The 23,456-nt window shown below is 40.5% G+C and overlaps 1 protein-coding gene across 1 annotated transcript; it reads right to left on the reverse strand.

Annotated features, from left to right (window-relative positions):
- Nucleotides 1–1,042: 1,042 nt before the first annotated feature.
- LOC104038944 (cytosolic phospholipase A2 epsilon) lies at nucleotides 1,043–23,456 on the reverse strand. Its single transcript, XM_075713148.1, has 21 exons — nucleotides 23,430–23,456; nucleotides 23,042–23,125; nucleotides 20,306–20,378; nucleotides 19,368–19,504; nucleotides 17,977–18,108; nucleotides 14,882–14,922; nucleotides 14,394–14,436; nucleotides 13,567–13,630; nucleotides 12,801–12,967; nucleotides 12,560–12,652; nucleotides 12,156–12,193; nucleotides 10,845–10,980; nucleotides 9,224–9,360; nucleotides 7,376–7,598; nucleotides 6,585–6,699; nucleotides 5,442–5,579; nucleotides 4,828–4,935; nucleotides 4,169–4,360; nucleotides 3,465–3,631; nucleotides 2,442–2,622; nucleotides 1,043–1,281 (listed from the first exon to the last, which is right to left on the reverse strand). The coding sequence occupies exons 1-21, from the start codon at nucleotides 23,454–23,456 to the stop codon at nucleotides 1,043–1,045; spliced, it is 2,535 nt and encodes an 844-aa protein (XP_075569263.1).

The raw sequence follows: 23,456 nt of genomic DNA on the forward strand, positions 1-23,456 counted from the left end.
AAGTCAAAAGAGTTGGTATCACAAATTTTGTTGCCATCACAAACATCTGTAAGCTCACAGCAGATTAATAAATGAAGACATCGTTACAGCCAAAGGCTAGGCTGTCAAAACTGTTTTTCCAAACCCACTAAGTGTATGATTTTAAACCTTAACTGCTATCCTCAGCTTCAAAATCTACTTGGTACGCAATAGTTCAGAGACAAGTCCAGCAAAAATGAATGCAGTTGGATCACAGAATCATAGGATGCTTTGGGTTAGAAGGGACTTTTAGAGGTCATCTAGCCCAACCCCGGTGCAGTGAGCAGGGACAGCTTTAACTCGATCAGGTTGCTCAGAGCCCCATCCAACCTGACCTTGAATGTTTCCAGGGATGGGGCTGATGATTTTTATCAGACAGTTGCCAGAAAAATCAGGCTGTTACATGTTGATCACTCTGGGGCAGTCCATCAAAAATGTAGATTCAGTGCAATGACAACCAAAAGCAGGTAAATTCATGGAAGGTTAGACTTCTGCCTAACAGATAGATACTGAGAAAATAGAAGACATTGTGTGCAATTCCATTTTTCAATTAGCAGCCTTCCTTCTCCTGGTGCAAACATTTTTGGTATCTGGTTTACTCCTTAATGTCACAAGCAGAGATCTGTGAACAAGGCAAAGCTTTGCTTGATCTTTGCTTTGGTCTCTGGTTCAAAGACCACATACCACCAAGCTTTGCATCCAGATCAGGCACAGACTTTTGTGAGGTTGAAATCTTATTCTTATATGGCAGTATATCCAAATAGGACTCTACAGCTCTACAACTGCCTTTCCATTCCCTAAAACAGTGAAGAGAATTTTTAAAAGTAAGCATGATTTGCCAATGACTTAATGCCAGAACCAGCATTAGTCCTCACACACAGTTCTGAATAATATACATAATTTTCTCTTTTAACCAGCTAACATGGATGTTCATTCTGTATGGATTCATGTTCCCTGAATATTTGTTAGTCCATTACCAAAACATTTGTATATCTCCTTCTGACAAGATTCATCAAAATACGTTTTAAGAGAGTTTAGACGACTGAGGTGATGAACAGTTTTTAAATCTCTTCTTTCGTTCCACTGCAGTTCGCAAAGCCTGAAGAATTAAATGTTTATTATTCAGGATGTTGTAGCTGCACAGGTTCAGCAACTTGTTGAAATTCTCTTCAGTATATGTAAGCAGACCAGTGCCATAGGGAGCAACACAGTTGGACACATCTACTCTTCCTTGCTCCATCTCTGTGGGATTGCGCTCCACATCTGAAGTAAGAACATAGCAAAGTTCAACACAGCAATGTTGCTGAGGTGGAAGACTCCTACCATGCAATGCAAAATACACAGTAACAGCCACAAGAAACTGAATTCTCTCAGGGAAATAGTTCAAGATTTAATTACTGTATAGATACCACATCTGCTGCACTAATAAAATCCACCACTTCACTGCTTGACTACAGTCACAGCTGATCAAGAATTGACTGGCAGAACAACTGTTCCATGCAAAATGCTTTCCTCTCTAAATTAAAGTTTTCCATCAGGATATTTCACTTTTGCAGATTTGGAATTTTGTACTTTTAACTTTTCCACTGGGTACTGAGATGACAGCTCCTTATCTACCAACTGGCAGAAAATGACACCAGGAAGCTCCTGGGTTAGGAATTCTCCCTCTCAGGTAGCTAAGACTTTAAGTACATGCAGCAGGACAAATAAGATGATGAACTACGTGAGGTCTTTTCCAATAAGCTGGTACATGGGGTTTTGTTCGGTTTTGAGGAAAGTTTCCAGAATCATACTAAATTAGCAACAAGAAAACTGGAGTTGACACATGCAGAAGTATTTGTAAAATGAAACTGAATTTGCCAAGTAGTTTTTTCTGGTGAAACAAACAAATCACTATTTATTCTATTGCTGAACTAAAGAAAATAATCTGGCAACTTTTCAAAAATGACAGATATCAAAGTGGCTTGTTACTCTGGCAAATCCTTTGCTTCATTATGTGTTTTTAGCACTTTCTATTCTCACATTTTTTTTTCATGTAAACAAAGTAACAAGAAGATTCTAGTTTTGTTAACAAAGTAAACGTAGTATCTCATTACAAGACTGTTAAGTGACTGTTAGCTACCAATGGATATAACTTAGTACCTGCCTCCCATCCTTTATTATCAAAGGAATACAAACTATCCCAGATGCCAGATAAGGGGGTTTGCCTCAAGCTACAGCTATTCATGCTTTTAATTTTGAAACTCTTCAGTTCAATCCCTGATTAGTTGGCCAACACTATATCCATCACTACAGGCCTGGGAATGTGATAACTTAGCCAACTGAGAAGCTTACCTGTCTCTTGTTTTAGAAGAGGAACAAATTCAATGGATAAACTGGATGTGACAACCTCAAAAAATGATTGATTAATGCTGTTAACTTACTTGGTGCCTTGTATTTTTGGAAGGTATCACACACCAGTGGGAAATAGGCCAAGATTGGTGCCTCTACACTGTCCTCAAACACATAGCACTCCTTCAGGTGTTCCCGGTCTTCCTGGCTCAGCTCCGTGCCAGGGAATGGGATCCCATGCTCCAAACAGTACTCTGAGAATAGGTCCAGTGGCTGGTTCAACAGAGGAGAGTTGCAACACCAAGAGAGGTTGAAATAAGGCTACCAAGCCCCATAACTGATATTTTGCTGCACTACGCAATCTGTGATTGATTTATATGTTTACAAATAAGGCTAACTATGCACTGGAACAAGCACACCCTCTTGATTTTAATATACCCTGGGCAATAGAAATTTGGTTGATTTGCTAACATTACTTTTCTAAAGCAAGGTTACTGTTTTCTGAAATTTATATGAAATTCAGATAATTTTTGTGATTTAGTGGGCACAGTAGAGGACTTGGATCAGGAAATTTTGATTACACATAGTATCTCAGATCACACGTTCCTGAATGTTTGCATTCAGTGCATCTAACAATCAATGTCATCATGTCTTCCTACAAATAAATTACATTAATTTCAATCATATACACCCTTCAATGTTTCTTCAAACACAGCAAAACAAAAACCTGACTGAAACTTATGCAAACACCAAGAGTCAAACATAAAAGGAAAAACTCCAAATTTTCATTCAAAAATAGCAAAATTATCTATTAACTAATTACACTGTAAAAGTAATTTAACTAACTATCAAGGAACTTGGTACCACAATGACAAGTCTGCACAGATACACAGAATAGGTAATCTTCTATGTGTCTGTGTCCATGTGTGTGTCCCAGAAAACTACTGAAAATAGCCCCAATAAAGACAGTGACATTATGGTCACAGTGTTGAATAGTATCACTGATATGACCACTTCACTTAATAACAACCAGACCATTTTCTGGAAAAAAGAGAAACATGGTAATTCAGCTGCTGGAGTCATACAGATAAAGAATCACTACTACAAAACATCACCAGAGTCTGTGATCCTCCGCTGTAATTTAAATGCAAAATGACATCCACTTTCCTCTCTGGCCTCAGAATGGGTGGGCAGCTGGTGTTGATGAAGAAAGCTGTATCTACCAGCTTGAGGTAGTCACCCATTTCATTCAGCTGGTTGGGAGAAGAATCCAGCACTGTGTCTGAAAGTCAAAAACTTATATTATCAATTAATTACTGTAAGAGCAAGTCCATTCTTTTTCCAAATCAGCATAACAAGGAAAGAAAGAAAAGACAGCCCACACTAATATTAGTCTTTGACACAAAGCTCACAGTTAAATATTTGTCTTTGACACAATTTTAGCATCTACAGCTCAACTCTGAGATCAGTAAGAGGGAGCAGTTCTGGGACTCAGCTTCATCCAAAGTGATATATTAAGCTGCTTTTTCAACTGGTGTAAATTTGTGGCTATTTAGCTTCAGTGGAAGCTGTAAGTCATTCTTTTGCAGCTTTTCCTAGGAAGAACAGAATTCAAGCAAGCCTGCTGTGGGTTCTCCAAGACAGAAACAAGACCAGCACTAAATCATCTGGGGCTCAGCAAAACTAATTCCACAGACGTATTATCAAATAATAGTAATCAAAATTTGCATTTGTGCTAAAACTTATCAAATATTTGTCCTCAGCAAGTATCAGCACTCAAATCGCCTTCAAAGATGCATCTAAAACAATTTACAATTACCTTTCCACATGCAAAAGCTCTCATTCTCAAAATACTTGTTATGTAGCTGCAAGCCCTTGAGGAAATTATGGTAAGTTGAGACCACTGGCCGTCCGGTCATCATTTCTCGAAGAGTATTGGAAAGGCAACCTTTGGGAATGGATAAGCAAGTTGTCTGTTCATGAGGCTTCCTGGGCAGAGCAGGGTGTTCCTCTGTAGGAAGAATGAGGAGAGGGTATATGTCTGCATTTGTTTAGAGTGTTCATCTGATACTAATAATAATGAAGAAAGAGGGGCTGGGCAGCCAAACCACTACAGCCCCATCTGTGACAGAGTGCATGCACCGACATGCAGACTGTGCTGGGCAGAGGTGAGTTTCAGTATCACAGCATCACCTTGTTGTTCCCCATCTGGCCTCTCCCTCCCCAAAGGACTCATGGTAACCCTCTTGTGACTAACAAAACTCCCCAGGGATGTTGCACAGTGAGCAGCGCACTGTTTTTTCCTGTTTTCCAGCACAACTGTTTCTCTCTTGGTTTTCCTTCATTCCCAAAGGCTCGCTGTCCCCTAACCCAGAAACAGGACACAAAACCAAACTCTTTATCAAATGTCAGGTTTTACATTTCAGAGAGGTGTGAAGACAATGCAGATGCAAGTGAAAAGTAATCCAAATAACTAACCAATCTCATGCTCAGTGCCTCGGGTCCATCTGTGCCAGAAGTCCTCTGAATGACCCGAGAGGTAGACAGCATCCATAAAATTCTGGGAAAATATATTACTCCATGTGCCTTGAAAGTTTAAAAAAAGAAAAAGAAAAAGCCATGCTTAATACTCCTTTGAATTTTTAGAGCACAGCTATGGCAAGCTACTTGGATGCAGTCTCTGTGGTTGTTTAAATTAGCGCTGTTTTAGCTATGAAATATTATAAATTTTAGTATGAATATCAAATGCCATGCCATTCCATTCCACATAATGTCTGGTTTATGACTAGGCCATTTTAGAAACTTGGCTGTTTATAAAAGTCAGACTGTGATTTTAAATACTTCAAAAGATCAGTTCTAATGTGTGCATTCTGTTTTGGTCTAACCTAAGAAGTTCAGCAAATTAATTGCATTTGTCTCAAGAATTTGTTTCCTCTTTTGTCACTTTTGGCTGGTTCATTTGAGATTTAAATTGCATCAGATTATCTGGTGTACTAGTATTGCTACTTGCAGACCAGTAGTTATTAGATGCCAACTCTGTCTAGCCAACTATGTGGTAATAAAGGTGATGTTTTCCTGAGACAGTAAATCACCTTCCAAGAAGCAGATGCGGGACTCTGGGATCTTCTTCATCAGGTGGCCCATGAAGAACTCACTACCAAAATCCTCTGAACGAACAAAGGCCCCGTATTTCAGGAAACCCACCTCGTAAGGTGTGAACTCCACCCACTCTGCAAATAAGGCATCAAGAAGTACTTATTGCAGCCACCTGAACACATGTAAAAATAATAGCTTAGCAAATCAAAAGCTGGAAGAATAAGGCCTGTAGGCTTCAACATGTTGGTGGCAGTTCAAACCACCATGTTTTGAAAAAAACAGGTGCCCTTCAACATACTGCGTGTTAGATTGGTGAATACAAAAGGTAAATTCACCTCCTCCACTAACACTGTGAAAATCCATTCAGCTTGGGGTTCAGATCCATTTCTGTACTAGAAAGCAAAAATTGGGGCTGAAAGTCCACCAGCTGCTAAGGTCCTGCACAAGATGTGGCATTTTTAGTTCTTCTGAGCCAGCAGTGACACCGGCTACCATTCATTCTTAGACTCTGATAATCACTGCCTCGTGAAGCTAAAAAAACTCCGACTAAAACCCACACAAACCTTGGCTGAACACACTGGGCCTGCAGATTGTGCCTAGAAGCAGATAATCAGGTTCAGCTGCAGGACCTGCCATTTCTTTTGGGCCAGAAAATGCTGTGGAAATAGTCAGGGCACAGAGTGCTGCCCCTCCTCAGATCCCTCTCTGGCTGCTGGGAGCTGCCTCCTGTTCTCACCCCACTCCACATCTTCCCTTCTCCTCCCTTCCTTGCCCTCCTCCCCCAGCTCTTCACAGCTCTCTTGGACTACTGCTGCCTGGGCAGGAACCCCAGCAGCTGAAAGAGGCTGTGAGGAGTAGTTGGGGACAAGAGAGAGAAAGAGCAGTAGTGGTGGGTCTCAAGGCTGACAGCAAAAGGGATCTCTGCCCCTCACAAGGCAGTGTCTTTGCACAGGTATCTCCCTACCATAGTATTAGGATGCATGTTTTTCATCCAAGTCAGAACCCAGATGGGAGGACAGGGGAAAAAGAAATTATTTAAAAGATTTACTAGCTTGGACTTACAGTAAAACCTTTTGACATTCACCCAGCACTGAAAGGAAACTCCTTAGATTTATAGAAGTGTGTATAATAATCATTACCTTTAAAATCCAGAGTGCTAAAGTCATCCTTGACATTGAGGGACAGGTATATGGGCAGTGGATTCTGCCCCTGATTTACTGCCAGTTGCTGATCAGAGAGTTTGTGAGTACTTTCCTGTTTATAAAAAACAGAAGTCATTGAATGACATGAATGAGATGAACATGATGCATGGACTTAATACAGTATCTAAGCATGGACTATCAATGAAACATCTCCTACACCTCAGCAGATTTCTTTCTGTGTACTTCAGTTGTTTGACCACACAAATGTGTTCACATGTATCCTATCATCAGCCTTCACCAAAGCGTTATCACTGATGCTTCCAGGAATTTTGGAATGGGAGATAGAGCGAAAATGTGAGAAACTTGTCTGCACAGTCACTAGGATATGATTTGCTTTAAGGAAAGATAAAGATATTTAGTGACCTTGGAGGTGCTGCAGATAAAAGTCAACCAGGGCCCATTTCATTGAATACAGCTTTGTTTGCTGGTATGGCTATATATTGCTATGCCTGAACTTAGCTCTGTCAGAGTCACCTCTCCTCTTTATGTTACTAGAATGCTCACTTGATCTGAAATTAAAGATAGAAAATCAGTTTCATTAATACCTTGACTTTTTACATGCTCAGACATTTCCCCTAGAGGCTTACATTTTAGGCTGTGTTATTTTTCTTCTAAAAAGCCAAAGAAAGACCCCTCAGAAGTTTTGAGAGCTTTTCCTATAACTGAATCCAGAACTTCAGACACGAAAAGTTAGAAATCCTCTGGAAAAAGGAATGGATATATAATACCTGATGATGTAGCATACGATCAATGAAGAGTCCCCATAAATCTGCAAAGGACAACTTGTGCCCCTCTTGCTTTCTTTCACAAAGCTCCTTTTCATAGTATTTCATATGATCCAACGAGAAACAGCGCAGTTTGCTCTTGATCACATGATTCCTGATATCACCAATTGGCCCTCTAAGATCCTTCTGTGACCAATTTGCATCTTCATATAACTTTGCCATGGTCCTGGTAAAAAGAAACATACTGTGGTTCTTCACTGGGTACATGACAATTCATGGGCTTGTACCACAGATAAACATTTTGTTTCAGGATACTTGAGGCTCTCACCCTCCAATTTTTACCTTGGAAGAGCAGTTCAAAGCTCAGGCAGAATTTAGACTATACAATTACATAATATACATTCAAAATCATCCTATCGTGTTTCTTCTCAGAATCAAAAGAGTAATAAAGCAACACCATAACTTAACACAAGCTTTTGTGTTAAGAATTACCCTTTGATTGTCCAGGTGCAAGCCACAGCTTCTGTCTGAGGCCAGTTCCCTCACCTGTTTCACACACTGTGTGAAACATTAAGCAGGAGTTTAGCAGCAAACATTGCCCTGGACAAGTGTGAGAGCTCCCTTCCCTAAGCATGCAGCAGGCAGGTCACCTCAGACTCTTGGCACACACAGGGCCACTCTGCTTGAGATTTCAATTTCCAGAGTTCGGGCAGATTCTGGTCATCCCTTCTCTTTCCCACCCCACTTGTTTTGGTTCTGTCTCACATATCTTTTTAGAGCAGCCTTCCAGAGGCAAAATGTTTTAAAGCCCTGTACCCCTGCTAGTCATGCAAGGCAGTCAACATCGTGTGCATGACACTCCGTGTTTCTCAGGACTTTTCTTTTAAATTCTCCTTTTCAGAGCCACATAAGAGTTGAGACAGACAAATATAATAGGTAATACATAATATCAGAGGATTTCTGAAGTGTTACATGCAACTAGATAACCCAAAAGGTATACAAAGGGAAAACAATATTTCCCTACTTTCATTTCCTCATTGCTCTCAAGCATGCTAGGGGATCGGGTCTGCATCCTTTCAGAGATTCAAGTCCCCAGGACTTCAGCTGCATTGCTTCTCTTGCACATCTGCAGCATCTTCTCTGGCTCACGATTAACATCTGATTTGTCTGCACTGGCAATCAAAAGGTTTACTTCTCCCCCAGGAAGCAATCCCCATTTCTTATATTCCCAAGAAAATGCCAGCTTTTCGGCCTACCTGGCCCTATTCAGTCCCTCGTTGATAGCCATAAATAACCAAGAAAAGTGAAACACCAAGACACCTCTACCCCCCAATCTTAACATAGGAATCTTTTCTGCCAGGTAACTGGGAAGTGAGAAATGGAACTGAGTCACACAGAATTTTCATCAAAAAATAACCATGTTTCCCACCCATTCTCTGCGCCAAGCACCGAGTTTATGACAGAAACAAGTTCAGCCCTCTGGAGAACTCATAATATATGGCATGGCAGAAAGGCACGTATCCGAGCCACAGAACAGCTGCAGGTAGGTTTGTCACCTACACTGAACTGCAGGGAAATACAGGTAAATCACCCTGGCTTCTGCTCTTTTCTTTTAGTTTCTCTAAACACTTCAGTACAATTATGGAAATACAGTAGTTCTCACTCAGTTTGTTTCTTGTAGCTAGAAGAAATAAGGGTTACAGCACTGAGCGGTCCCATGAAATGGATGAGCACCTAAAGGAAGCCAAGTCCCAGCATCACACCGAGTAAAATTCATCAGCAAGGCATTACGCTTCACCAGGTTATCACTCTGCTAACACAAAGAGCAAGCACAAGCCCAGCTCTCCTTACCATGTTGTGGCAGACAAACCACTGAGGTATGACACACAGTCCAAAACACCTAACTCCTGGAGAGCCAGAAGACTGCCAAACATAGCCGTCATGGACCGCACTCCGCCTGCTGTGGTCATGACTGCCACCACTGGCACCTGCTCAACACACAAAGGCGCAGAGTCATTCATCACCAGATGAAATAACAAAGTGATGGGCATGCAGAAAAAGTAACAGCAACACCCTGATTCAGGTAGGTTTGGATCCAATTCACTCTCTTCATGGCAGTGCTTCGATGTGTGTTTGAGTTGTGTAAACTTTGGTGGGACTTAGCATATGCTGAAAGTATCTTCCTGACTGGTGATGCTTTGGTAAGTCAGAAGCTGTAAGCATGGCTCTTGTATGGCATAATCTATTTTCAGATTTGAAGAGAGTCTTTTCTGGATGTTTTTCATTTTTCCTTACATCTTTCCCTCAAAACACATTTTTAAATCCTGAGTATAACTGAGGTCAGAGGAGCAGAGCAAAAGCTGTCTGCATAATTTTTTCTTCCTCTAAGTTTATATACAATATTTGCTATTCTCCAGGCAGATGGTGCAAAGCTTTATAATTTTTTTTTTTTTAAACATCCTTTTTGTTACCCAGATGGCCTCCTCCTTCCCTGACATCAATGCTATATGTAAACTTTCCTCAGGGATGCAGCAATTCTGTTAGCCATCCTCCCTTTGCCCCATAGGTAGCACTTAAAAACTGAGACAACGTATTTATTCAGTTTTAGGAATATATCTTGTCATTACCTTTAATCTTGTCTTCATTGTATTTTATTGTATTCATTGTATTTTACCATCTACTTGGGGGTTTTCGTTTTGGTTTTTGTTTTTTAATTAACATGACTCAATAACCATTTATTCTCATTTAACAATAACAAGTCCTATTCTACTTGTTGTTTAAGTTCATGAACACTTTGCCTTGCTTGACAAATGCTGTCCAGCACACAGCATCAAGGGATGGGTGTGCTGAGAGCCAAGCAAAGCGGTGGAGGAAATCTCACACAGGCACATTCTCCCAGTTGCAGAAGAGTGTCTCCCTGACTCTTGCGCCAAGCATCACAGCCCCATAACAGATTACTGTCCTCCAGTAACAGAGCAGCTATCTCTGAGTCCAGGGATCCCCAGGGGAGCAGAAAGCAAGAGGTAACACACTGAAAAACACACAAGACAGATGCTGCTGCACCAGTGTGCTAAGGGAGAGTCACAGCCTTCCTCTGTGAGCCTTCTGTAGCAGCAGAGAAGGGGAGAGGTGCCAAACTGAGGAGAAATGGTCTCAGTCCAAGCAACCAAATTTCACCAAGTTTGGTTGTACATACATTCATCTCAACAAATACATTCTTTAGGTGCCCCTGAGCAAGGATGGAGGTTGGCAGAGAATAAAGGAGCTATAACTGACCTCCTGACAGTTCCTCTTTCATCCTCTGTGCCAAAAATTCTTGGATATGATCTTACGTGCAAGTGACAATCTGGCCTATACATTTTAGCCTAGAAGATGTGCAAGAGCTATATGGGTAGTCATGCAAGTACATCACATCCACTTCGTTCAAAGTAGGACAGAATACTTCAAGTTCCCAAGATGCTGTCCCACATACCTCATCCTCCTGCAGGTCCTCATCTAGATGAAGAACATTTTTCAGAGCAGCAGCAACCAACTTCTTCCTTTTACAGATGAAATCCTGCTCCTCTGCACATAGATCAAACCCCAACCGCAAATCTAAATTCTTGCAACTAGAGCATAAGAACAGAACAAGACATATTACCTGTAAGCCATTTCTAGAGCTACTGCTTGAGACATCAAGCAAAACCAGCAACAAGAAGCCAGTTTAAAGAAAGGCTACTTCCATACACTTGAAGGTTCCCCTATGCAAATGAAAGCAGGTATATGGATATCACAGGCCCTGTATTTCTGCCTTCCTGTGGAGATTTTTAGACCAGAATCATGTCCTGAACTATTTCATGCAACCATGAGGAAATTAAATAAATCAAATTCTCTGCTGATGAAAAACAAAGCACATAACTGAATTCAAGCTGTTTCACATTGAGCTCTGAAATTTGGACACCTCTTCACATTCTCTTGCTATGTATGTGTTTCCCGAAGAGCAGAGGGGCCCTAAGCAGTTACTCTAAATTTAACACGCTTTAGACAAAATGACCCTAATCCCATGTTAGGCTTATCTCTGCCAAGAACTTGTGCTGTAAATACTCGAGTCAGAAGATGTCTCTGAAGTGTATCCCTTCATATCTGTACATGATTGTGAACATCATGTGCATCATTAATTCTATAACTTCTATTTTCACAGGGCTACTGTTTCAGGGTTTTTTCAGCCAAAAGGTTATTTTGTCCCTTCCGTGACTCATAATTAATATTCAGTAAAAAACTCTTGATTTATCATGTCTGCAATTAGTGCTTGCAATGCAGCTAACTAATCAGTAGGGGGTAATGTTGCCCTTCAGAAAATCACTGCAAGCCAGTCAATTAATTACTGTCAGCTTGTTTCATTGAAAAACAACCTGCAGAGGACTAGTAAAAGCATAACGGTGTTCAAAACATCTTAGAAATGTGTTACACATAAACGTGTATGTATTATAGATAAAGGTTGCAAGACAGAGGGATTCTTAAGTATCAAAATTAGGAAGCATCAATGTTAGGAAAAACATTGGGACTGGTTATACCCCATGACTATCTACCACCTATTCTATGCTGAACCCTTACCAACCAATTTAAAGGCATGTATCATTTTGTTAACCCTTCCCCATATTTCAGTTGTCTTTAACCAATTACAATCTTTATTCCTGGTTTCAAAATGAGCTAGTTTAAGCTGTAGCTTCCTTTCATCTAAAGGTGATACTATGAAAGGATAGGAGATGGCCTAAGTAATCATTCAAAGAAATAAAAGATTTACCCATCTTCTTCCTTCACAGACACCTCATAAGATTCACCCTGAGAATCAAGAATGAAAACACCATAAATTTTAAATAGAATTGAAAGCTTGGAAAAGCAAGTTTTAGAGTATTAGCAATTATTCAGATATATAGTCTAATAATAAATCTTCGGTCTCTTCTCAGGCCTTCTACACACAATCATCACTAGGATCCTGCTTTTAAAATACTCTTAAAGCAACCAGCAATTCCGAATATGCTACTTTTTCCCTGAATAATAGTTACATTTTCAAGTGTATGCAGAGCTGAGCTTACATACAACTCAGCTAGTACATTTTTAATGACAAAATTAACAACGGACCAGGTTTCACATAGATACAGCTTACACTTGTTGAAATAATTCCAAACGCTGTCAAAGATTACTCACTCTCATCACTGTCACTTTCTTTCCCAAGTCCAGAGAATGGAGAGGCACAGCCAGAGGACTACTTACATCCATTTCCCTCCTAGCTGAGCTATGCTGAATTAAAGTGGGGAAAAAAAAACCCTGTTATAACGAGAAAACTATTTACAACCCATAGGTACAAATCTACCAGAGAAGGGCTAATTCATCACGCTTCTCCCAAAAGTTACTTTAGCTGTTAGCACTGTCCACAAGCAAAACATACACCACAGAAAAAACGCTCCTTTGGCAGCGTCATGTGCAGTCTGGGTTGACTGTGCTTGATGTAGTGGAACATGGTGGTTTCACTGCTTCCCCATCTGCAGCAAGGACCTATGGAAACATCCTGGGTTTCTTCATAGGATCCTTTCATTGTGAATGTGAAATCTCTCCCTAAGAACAAGAAGCAAACCACAGAGGAACGTTAACTACATACAGTCCTGAGAAATAACAATAAAAATGCCCCAGTTAAAGATTCAGTGTTAGTGCAGTCAACATTCATTTGGGCCACTATGTTTTTTCCTCCCCCATAATCAGTGTGGACAAGGGTCAGACTGAATAAGCAGCAAAAGGCCGGTGCAGCATTGCAACTTCTCCTGTGCCAAGCGACAGAGAGCATGTGTTAGACCAGCAGATGCCAGTGGAACTAGCAGCGTTCACACCCCTTGAGTTTCCACCATAGTCTTTCCACTCCCGATAGCTGTGTTTCCCCTCTTTTACTTTCTGTTCTCATCACAGGTATTTCAGTTCCATCACACTGCAGTGATGTTTCTGAGTCTCCCAGCCACCTCCATAGTTTCCCTTAAGCTACACAGTCACACCATCTCCAGAGGATTCTCACTACTAGCAAGCAGGCAATTCAGGATACACGTCAATCCCCAAGCAGCCCTGATACAAACACAGACTAAAACAGATCATATATTTATCTAGATTCAGCTGCATCTCCCATAGCACAAAATGCCATGACAAATTATTTAAATCAATAACCTCACTTGTGTAAGGGCTCTTCATTTTTCTTTCATTCACATGTACTTCCAAACAGGAAATTTCACGAGACTGGAAGAGATAAGCAACAAAATCACCAGTCACAGAAATAGTTCAGGATCCTCACTGAGGATCTAGGGGTCCTGTAGAAACACCAGGCTTGGCCATGATGTCCTGTGAACATGAAGAAATTGCAGAGGCTGATTCTCTTGTATAAATCATGCAAGCAATACTGTGGTCAAGGGAGCTAAGACAGCCAGGGATCTGTCCCATTACATTTAAATACCATTCAATCCCTAACAGTTAACACAAGAAATTTTTCTCCCCATCTAGGCCATGCCTTAATTTTTGTCTACACAAGAGTGAGCTGAAGGATACCTACAACTCTGCAGAACAGCTAGGCAGATGGGCCTGTACTTGGGATATACCTTTGGGATAAAGCTGAAACTTCACAAGAGAGTGCTGCCTAGGAGGAAGTAGCAGCACAGGAACATCACACAGTACTTCAGACATGGAGTAAAAAGAGCCCTTGGCTCCAAGGTGGATGTTCAGTAATAAACTCTACAGTGACACTGGATTCACTCCCTTCCCAAGTTTCCTTGTTTACTGCCATTTCATCAGTGAGCAGTTCACTGGCACTGTGGCAGAGCACTGGTCCAAGCCTCCCCCAACACAGAACGCACTATAAGCACGACCAAGTTCAAAACTTTACAACCACACCTGTGTGTCATCTGAAAAAGAGTAAAGGCTATGCCTAAAGACACAGTTTTTCCAACTACATCCTTCCATTCTGCCCTATGATAAGAACATAAGCATAAAAAAATAAAACAATTACCACTAGTACGCCATTAGTAATGATGTTCTCAGATACACCTGGACTGAAAAGCAAAAAGGAAAATGTTTATTTAAAAGATTATTGCTTATGTACCCAGCCTTAAATGCAAATAGTTCTCTGAGCTCAGTTTTTCTAGCTGCCAAGTGCCATCAGCACTTCTATCTTTCACCTCCATCTCATGCTCACTGCCAGGTCACAGCCCATAGCTCCTAGGGACACTCCTTCTTTCTTACCTCCCCTGATCAGCATCATCTCTCCTTAGGCTGAATTATAAAATAAACACCCACCCCCAGCTATAAATAGTAAGTGAGACTCTCACTCAGGAAGGGATTTCACCAGATTCAGGAGAGAAAAGCAACTGTGGGGAAGATGCCAAGATAGATGTCTGAGCACAGGTACATGGAGCCACTTCCCCAATGCTGCAGGACCACTCTCTAAAATGTGAAGTTTTCTGATGACAAAGTCTGTAACATTTAGGCTATACTCACATGTTTGCCAGTAGAAATTCCACTTCTAGTTCCTCCTGATTCTGAAAATAAGATTTATTTTTCATTTAAGGAAAATGAACAAGTAAACTTCTCCTTTGAAGGAGCTCTGATTATTTTGTATAACCCTCCCTTCCAAGGTTTTGCTATTCCCACACCCTCTGCATCATAATGTAAATGGATGGAGCCTTCTTTGGCTGCCCTTTCATTTCACGTCTCTCCACCACTTTACTGTTTACAAACCAACTGTCACCCCAAGGAGAAGAGGAGAGTAAGTATCGTGGAATAGGGGGTGAAGGTCCCATTATTAATTTATTAGTAGGATGAGAGATGGGACAATCAATGCTGAGGAAGGGAAGTATAACAGGTGAATGATGTAGGAGAACATGCTTGAGAATAAACGGACCTGGGTGGTGAGGATGTCTGGGTTAAAACAAAAGAATTTGCAGAGTATAGTGAATAAACAAAAAAAAAAAAAAAAGTGGGAGAAGAGACCAACTTGGAAAATTAAAATTGCCAAGGAGAAGGGAAGAAGAGAGAAAAGGGAAGTCTGAAGCTGTGAAGGGCAATGAGGGAAAGAGCTCACAAGGGCCAAATCAAGATGAAAAAGGGGGAAGAGTATAAGAGCAGGGAACAGCAACGGAAAAGGGTAACACATCAACAACATAACAGGGACTGAATAACTGTATTACTTCACTGCAGCCATTTGCTGGATCAGTCTGTATGGGACACAGCCAATTCAGGAAATACCACACAAAAACTAGATCAGAGAGATCTTCTGTATCACCCACAAGGAGGAAAACACTAACTAGGGGAAGATATAAATCTCTTTCTGACAAGTGATGGTAAAATTTTTCATTCATATTCAGAAGAACTAAGCTTTACTGCCAAATATCCCTTCTGTCTGGCTGCACAGCGTACTTTAACTTCGTGAGGAGACTGTGAAAACCATGCCAAGTCTGATAATGTAGCTGCCAAAGTAAAATCATCACTACAGTAAAGGTGAAAAGTGAGTATTTTTGTATTTACTAGTTCATGTCAGTAAATGAGATATCACAGGTGGCTTCTCTGAGAGCTGGATCTGTGGCATGTAACCCAGCAGCAGGTGGTTCTGCTTGCTTATTTCTCCCAAAGTCTCCATTTCATGAGAACTAGGGTGGTTGCAACAGTTTGTAACAGAAGGCTGAAGGATGGATTTCAGAAAGCAGTCACCTTACAAAGATGCAAGACAGACTTTATCAAGCATCATATTGTGACCAGTCTGTACTATCCAAGCTCACTTACAGTCTGTTCCAACTTTGTCCAAAGAACATGAGAAACAATGTCCCAGAGACCCTGGCTTGTAACATCTGCCTAATTGTGCATGCCTTATGTTCCCACCCTTCTTATGCTGTTGTACATACACTGACACAGATTATATTTCTATTAAGTCCCATTCATATTTTTGTGGGTGCAAACCTGGAGCAAAGCAATGGGAAGACTTGTTAGACCACACAGTGAGCAAGAGACACAGCAGGAAGCAACCCAGATGCTCTGACATTACCCATCCAGCCTCCTCAGCCCTCCTTTGGAGATACCTTGGTAGATGAAAGAAATCATTATGGGCAGAGGTGGCAGTACTGCCTATTATTAAGGTTGCCCAGCATGTTCCATTACTAAGTCACTTTAAAAAAAAAAAAAAAAAAAATTAACCCTAAGTGTTCTAAAAATCCATGTACAGACCATAATCTGTGATGCCTCATGGGCACCTGAGCAGGAATCGTGATCTGAATAAGGGCAACTTGACCAAGACATTCCTGAGACACATCTCACCTTGTCCTATCTCCCCAACTTCCACCTTGCTAAGCCAATGGGTTAAGCCAACTCTGCACATGCCTTAGAGCAATATCACAGCTTGAATCACACCTCAGATGATCTCCGTCACATGAGGCTTTTTCTAAAGAAGGCCACAGCCAGCTGGAGCAGGTATATTGAAATCCTTGGTAAGGATTGGCTTTTCTAGAAGAGTAGTTAATGAACACTCCCCAAAGCAATAGTAATATAAAAAACAGGCAAGAGTGTTTTCCAGACAGCCTGACACAGTGGTTTAGAAATAAACCAGAGCACACACAATTCCTAGGAAATGTAAACTCAAGCCCTTGTTGGAAGTGTGAAAAAGCCCTGAAGTCTCATTACTACACAGCCTCCAAGCAGAGAAGGTGTTATATTTTGCGGAAAGTAATCCGAGTACTTATTTTGCTCTCTTAAAAGATGGGTGTGATTTCTCCATGTGTCCTCTCAGCAACTTCACCCACCAAACATTTCATAAGGAACTCTTTATCCACTCTTTAATACAAACAAATGCAATATTCTTTGAGACGTATGCAACATATAAAACTCCTAGGTCACATATGGACCTAGAAGTAAATAATAAAATACTGAGGAGATTGTCATTCATCATGCCCGATCCATCCTGTGCTGGCTCAGTCCCCCTAAAAGAAATTTGTAACCCTGTAACAAAAGATCAAACACAGACTTGTTGAGAATTTAAAAAAAAAAAACAAAAAACAAAAAACAACAAAGTTGTTGTTTATCAGAAGGATGAAAAAAAAGTGAGAGATTTTCGTGAGAATATATAATCATTTACCAAGCATACTGCCTGCAAGTGCAAGACAAAACCCCTGGTGAAGCTGAGAAGAGGTACCCCCAGTGAGCTACTGGCCAAAGGCTCAGGGCAGCTGCCTGGAAAGGGGGCCAGGTTTGATCCCATCCCTGCTCTTTCAGTCTCCTACAACAGCAAAAAGACCTCTAACCATCAGCTGCTTCATTTTTGACTCTTGCTCTCTCTGCTTTTCTCAAAAGACATTTTTGAAATCTCAAAAAAAAAATTCAGAATAGGAAAGCCATTTTGCATCTAATTGCAATCATGCAGAGGGGTGACTGTTTCTGACCTCTCATAAACCCTGAGCATTTGTGCTTTAATAAGGTCCTTTTAGCAAAGTCTTTCTGTGTGAGAACAACTCTAATGTTTAATATAGGTAGTAACTTGGGACAAAATTCTGATCAAGAGTATTATTTTATCTATCCACTTAAATTTTACTTGTCTTTTCATTTCTCACCTCTGGACTCAACTCAAAATTCAGGTGAACTTTTTCTCCAGGTTGGATTTTAGCTACATCAAAGCGAACAGTCAAAAGCTGGTCATCTGGTGTAAAAGTATCCTCATCACAGACTGTCAGCTCCAGGATGTTCTGAGGAGAGAGGCAGATGTAAGCGCCACATCCTGGGACTACTGAGCCCAAAAGGAATGTCTAGCAAGAGTCAGCATGCAGCCCTCACGTTGTTCAATGAGGACAGACTCCTGCAACAGCGTGGAGCTCAGTTCACAGCCTCTGCAGCTCCGACTGCAGTCAGGGACTAACCCTACAAGAGGTAAATCATCAGATTTGGCAGTGAACAAGAGCTCAAAAGAAAGGCAGCATAAGTGATGTACATGATGGTAACATGCACTGGATAGAGTAGAGATTACACATGCTGTTCATCAGATCCTTTGTGGATTCAAAATTACTATCTTGAGAAATTTTGGCATATCAGCAGAAAGTAATAATAGAGGGCAAACAGCCCTTTACAAATGGAAGGTAAAGCACATTAACAAACTCTTTTAACAAAATTTAAATTGTAGTGATTACCCTCGCAACTCCTCAGGGCTCAGATTACCCATAGCAGTGTGAGAAGATGCAGCACTATTAAGCCATAGGAAGCTGACCCTGTGTCTAGACCTCGTATCACTCGCATTCTGACTGCTAATCTATTTCTGCTAACTCTACAAACATTTTAACAGTTTTTTTTTTACAACTGCTCTGGGACATAAAGAAGCATTCAACTGTATTCCAGATGATCCATAACCCTCTGAGCTTACACTCATTCAAAGCATGAGATAGCCATGGTTCTATTGTAAGTCTGTAAGTCAGACATACAGTTTGTTTTCTTATAGCCTATTAGGCTTTTGAAAAGATGCCTGTTTAATGATGGAATGGTTAGTATTAAAAGATATTTTAATTTTTTTAAAAAACAGCATTAAGTTATGGTACCTCTTATAATTTACAAACGGCATCGCTGTTACTGTATAAAGCAGGTATTACAAGCTCATGGCAACGTACAGCAAAAATACCTTTACAGTCGCATATAAGAAAATATAACTAATCCTCTAAAGAGTTTATAAAACCTCCCATCCAATTCATGGGGTTCTAGTGCTTAGAAGATGACAGACACCAGTCAGAGCACCGGAGAATCCATACCAAGGCTTGCATGTGTACTTGCTAGGAGGAAACGGCATCTTTCATGCTGTCTCTGACGCTTTCTGTATCTTTCTGTTACCATCCTATTCCTCAGCAGAACTGAGTTCAAGCCTCTATGTAAGCCTCAAGGCTCCCATATAGAGTCTGCATGCAGCAGGTGAAGATGTCCCCTTCAGAAAGCATCTGCTCACTCTCACAGGTGCAGATCCTACCTTTACTTCACTTTGTATCATGAAGTGGAAAGTTTCATTCCAGACAGGGTTTCTGCAGTTGCATACAGTTCTTGTCCGGGCTTCCCGACATGAAGCTGTTGGCAGCCACAGCTTGATGTAGCAATCAGTTTGGCTCACTGGGTTAACAAAAAGATGCATAATTACTACAGCAGTACTTTTTTATTGTTTCTTTTGCCCAGTAAGGGGAAAAAAAGATTAACCTCTGAAGAGTCCTAAATATTTCATTAGACACAAAGGAAAACGTTCTGGATTTAGAGTTATTTAACTTTTCTATCTACATTTACGTCAATTCCAAACAAAAGTCAGTTTTAAAACATTAATTCTATGTGATAACAAAAGCCAAAATATTCAATTTCAATAGTACTGAAGTATTCCGGCTCTCCTGATTTTTTAATTCTATTTTCAAATATTTGCCAGGCTCCAAGCAAATTCACATAAAACTTCACTTCCTGAATCTTCATTTTTTCAAAAAAAATGAAGAATTTTTGACCTGGTTCTAATTGTAATGCACAAGTCATCCACAGTGATATAGCAATGAAGACACACACACGGCAGCACCCAACACAACTACTGATTTTTCCTGTATCTTTCACAAAGGTGCCCCTTTCAGAAGGGAAATGGGCTACCTGTGGATAAATGTGAACTGAAGAGTTAGGGGAAAGGGAAATATCATGGAGCAGCTGGTGAAGGGAAGGGTAACTTCTTTCCCGACATAGTATTTCTATTCTATGTCATTTCTATTGTTAACTGTTTTCTAAACTATCTTAAGTCTAAACAAAAATGAAAACAGAGACAACTTCTTCAGCCAAAAAAACTGAGACATTACTGTAATCCAAGCAACGGGTGTACAAGAGCATTATATTCAGGTGACGGTGATTTTCTTGCTAACCTATAAACATGCCATCAGTGATACTTACACAGATCTGCTTTGCGGAGATTTCTCATGCTTATAATTTTTACAGTAAGCCAGCACAACTGAGGTACTTCTGGCTGCAGAACAATGAGAAATATACCTTAATTATTAGCAAATAACTCAGATATAACTAACAGCCTATCCTATAGCATAGCAAAGGCCATTCTCTCATTAATGCAGTGAATATGTTTTCATTTTAATTATTTGAGACTATTTGTGAGAAGAAATTCTTTCTTGTGATTTGACACCATATAATGTCAGATTCCAGCTATGTTTACTAACCAGTTGTGTTTAAGTTTTCTAAAGTTTTAGGTTTCAGAGGTTAAGTTTTAAAGCAAGGAGTAGTAAAAAAATACTACAAGATAGTTTTCACAAAAAAAGTCATTATATAATTGCCCCTGTAAAATCCAGCTACCTTCAAACTGCAGGGTTTGCTCCTCAAATTTCAGGCTGAGTGCAATAGATTACAGCACAGAGCTTCCTGGTGTACTGGCTTGGGGACCATGGGATGCCTGCCTTCCTTCATCAGGGACTGCTGCCCATCTGCCATGTAACATTACTGCACCAGGACAGATACCCTCCATTTTATAATGCCCTGGTTAAGATATCACTGCTACTGGCCAACCTGGCTGTGGGATACATACCATAACATCCTTCACCATACCAAAATACCTATCCCTTAAAAAGAAATAAATGACTAAAAGAGGGAGAGAATGGTTCTAGAAGTGAACAGCCCAGTATGGGACTCCAGAGCTCTTCAGTTACCCCAGCAGGAGGAAGGCTGAAATCAGAGGCTTGGGGTAAGCATTCTTCCATTTCACACATAGGTCCAGCTCCCTATAAGGCAGGTCTAGCATTTCAGTGCAAATTTGACATGACATAAGGCAGAAGCAGCTGGGATTTTTTTTTTTTTTTTTGGCACTGTGTGACACTGACTAAAGATAACCTGTCATCCATAGATAGTGTCTACATTAATCAAAATGAAGTCATATTACCACAACATGCAGAACGGATATATGTACGTAAACCAGGAGCTAGAGGAAAACCAGAACTGAAGAAAGCATGAATCACAAAATCTCTAAACAATGTAGTTGCGAACACAAACCGAATTACAGATTTGATAAGGATGAGAGTAAAATTGTCAGTGTATTAGATTATACAGTTAAACACAAAGAAGGAAGAATAAAAATTATAATTGCATACGAATGCACATACACACACAAAATAAAAGAAAGCAAAAGCACAAATAGGTGATTCAGAATGCCCTGTCTTATTCAGGACTTTTGCATAATAAATTATTTTAAAAATATGTTCACATGGAAAAACACTAGGCCGACTTGATTGATTTAGCAAGCAGAAGCACTGAGGTGTAGCAATATATTGACATCCCATAGTGTAGGGCTCTACAGGGGAATAGCTTGAAGGCTCCACAACCCTCTCCATTTTTTGTTTTCTCCCTCCACTCCCCACCACAGCTACACACAACCCTATACTTGGTTACAGGAAAGACAAGATAATCTTGAAGAAGTAAAATACTACATACAGAAGCAGTAGCTCCATTAATTAAATTGAAAGGAGCAATTAAATCTTCAAAGCATCATGATTTCTGAGAAACTGTCTCCTTAGGACCTCCTTGTGTACCTCTTCTTTTGATACGCCAGTGTCCTGACAGGAGCAGATTAACCATCTAAAAAGCAGTAAGTTACCAGGCTAGATGCTATTTACAGCCCACTGGAAAAATTCTCAACCCGATAGTTTTCTCTCAGAAAATGCCATTTGAACAAAACCAGCAAGTTTGGAAGAAACCCATCAACCTCAGCAGAATTTTAGGCAGCAATGTTTCTGGAGATAGAATGACAAGGGTAGATGATCCAAAATGCTGAAAGCTCAACTTTGCATCCCAAATACAGAGGATTAATTTTTCATCCTCAGATTTAGTACCACCCATGTCCAGGAGTTTGGAGAAAACTTATTCATGAGATGGCTGAAATACTAAGAAAATATGCAGGCACAAAACCAATTATTACTCCATAGTGCTAGCAGGTAGTGAGTTCGCTGCTCTCCCAGATCTATCAAGAGTTAGCCTCACACTTCTGTACTGAATACAGCTAGGGACCAGATTCAGGAAACTCAGCAGAGGAAAAAAACCACTTTTTTTTTTTTTTAAGTTATCATTTAATATCATTTCAACCAGCTGTTATGTAGAAAAGGGAATAATTTGTTACATATCCAGAATGTACCACATTCAGTACCTTCCAACACCTTTTACCAGTTCAGTTTCATAAAAATTAGCATTCAGAATTATTAAGTGGCAGACACTGAATAATCCGTTTTATCTGCTGATCTGCCTCCATAAAGCAAAGGAAAAACAATTTGAAGACAGAGCCTTGGGTGTTATGAGGTACGACTACCATCATATAGTGATGTCACAGTAAAATCAGTACTAAAATCCAGCTCTCCCGGTTCCTTGCCCAGCATCTAAACCACAAGTTCATCACCTTCCTCACCTTCCCAACCCCTAAGTCATAGTGAATGTTTTCCACTCTAGAGAACACACTCACAGAAGAAATAAATATTCCCTTAACTAACCGTTAAAAAAAAAAAACAAACCCCTCTCACAATAACAGTTAAGCTTAGGGAGAAATGGGAAAGGCTGATGGAAGACTGCAGGTAGCACGGCCATTTTTCATACCCCACAGACCTCTCTGTGCAACCCCAGAAGCTGCCCGTTATACAGTACCCCATCTTCAGTGATGTGCAGTCTTTCATGATTCCTCCTTCTGATTCCAATCTTCCTCTGCGGGTTTGCTCGGATGAAGCGATCCTGGGGACAAGAAGCCAAGAGAGGGGCCAGTGATGAAACCCAGAAGTCAACAATTCCTAGCTTTCAGTTTCTACTCAGATTCGCCATGGCAATAGCAGGGGACCCTACCATTTCTCCTCCTCATGATGATCCCATGCACCTCCATCTCACCAAGACCATCTATCTGCTGTTCTTACTAACAAATCTGCCCACTGCAGGCCCATTTGACATTTAAGGATCAAAATTCCCCAAGCATTTGCTTTTGATGAATCTCAACCAAGATAGCCAAACAGATCCTCCTACCCCACCAATGATTTTCTCTTACCAAAGGTGAATAGGCTGACGATCCCAT

This window comes from Pelecanus crispus, chromosome 6 (genome assembly GCF_030463565.1).
Source record: "Pelecanus crispus isolate bPelCri1 chromosome 6, bPelCri1.pri, whole genome shotgun sequence".
Classification (NCBI taxonomy): Eukaryota; Metazoa; Chordata; class Aves; order Pelecaniformes; family Pelecanidae; genus Pelecanus; species Pelecanus crispus.

Bases quoted from the DNA above. Each gene is read 5' to 3' on its own strand.
- LOC104038944 (XM_075713148.1), bottom strand. From the start codon at position 23,456: ATGGGATCGTCAGCCTATTCACCTTTG. The intron at 7,599-9,223 runs GTAAGGAGAGCT...TCTTTTTACCAG, and splicing joins GGTTTGTCTGCCACAACATG to GACCATGGCAAAGTTATATG. The intron at 3,632-4,168 runs GTAATTGTAAAT...TTTGACTTTCAG, and splicing joins GAGCTTTTGCATGTGGAAAG to ACACAGTGCTGGATTCTTCT.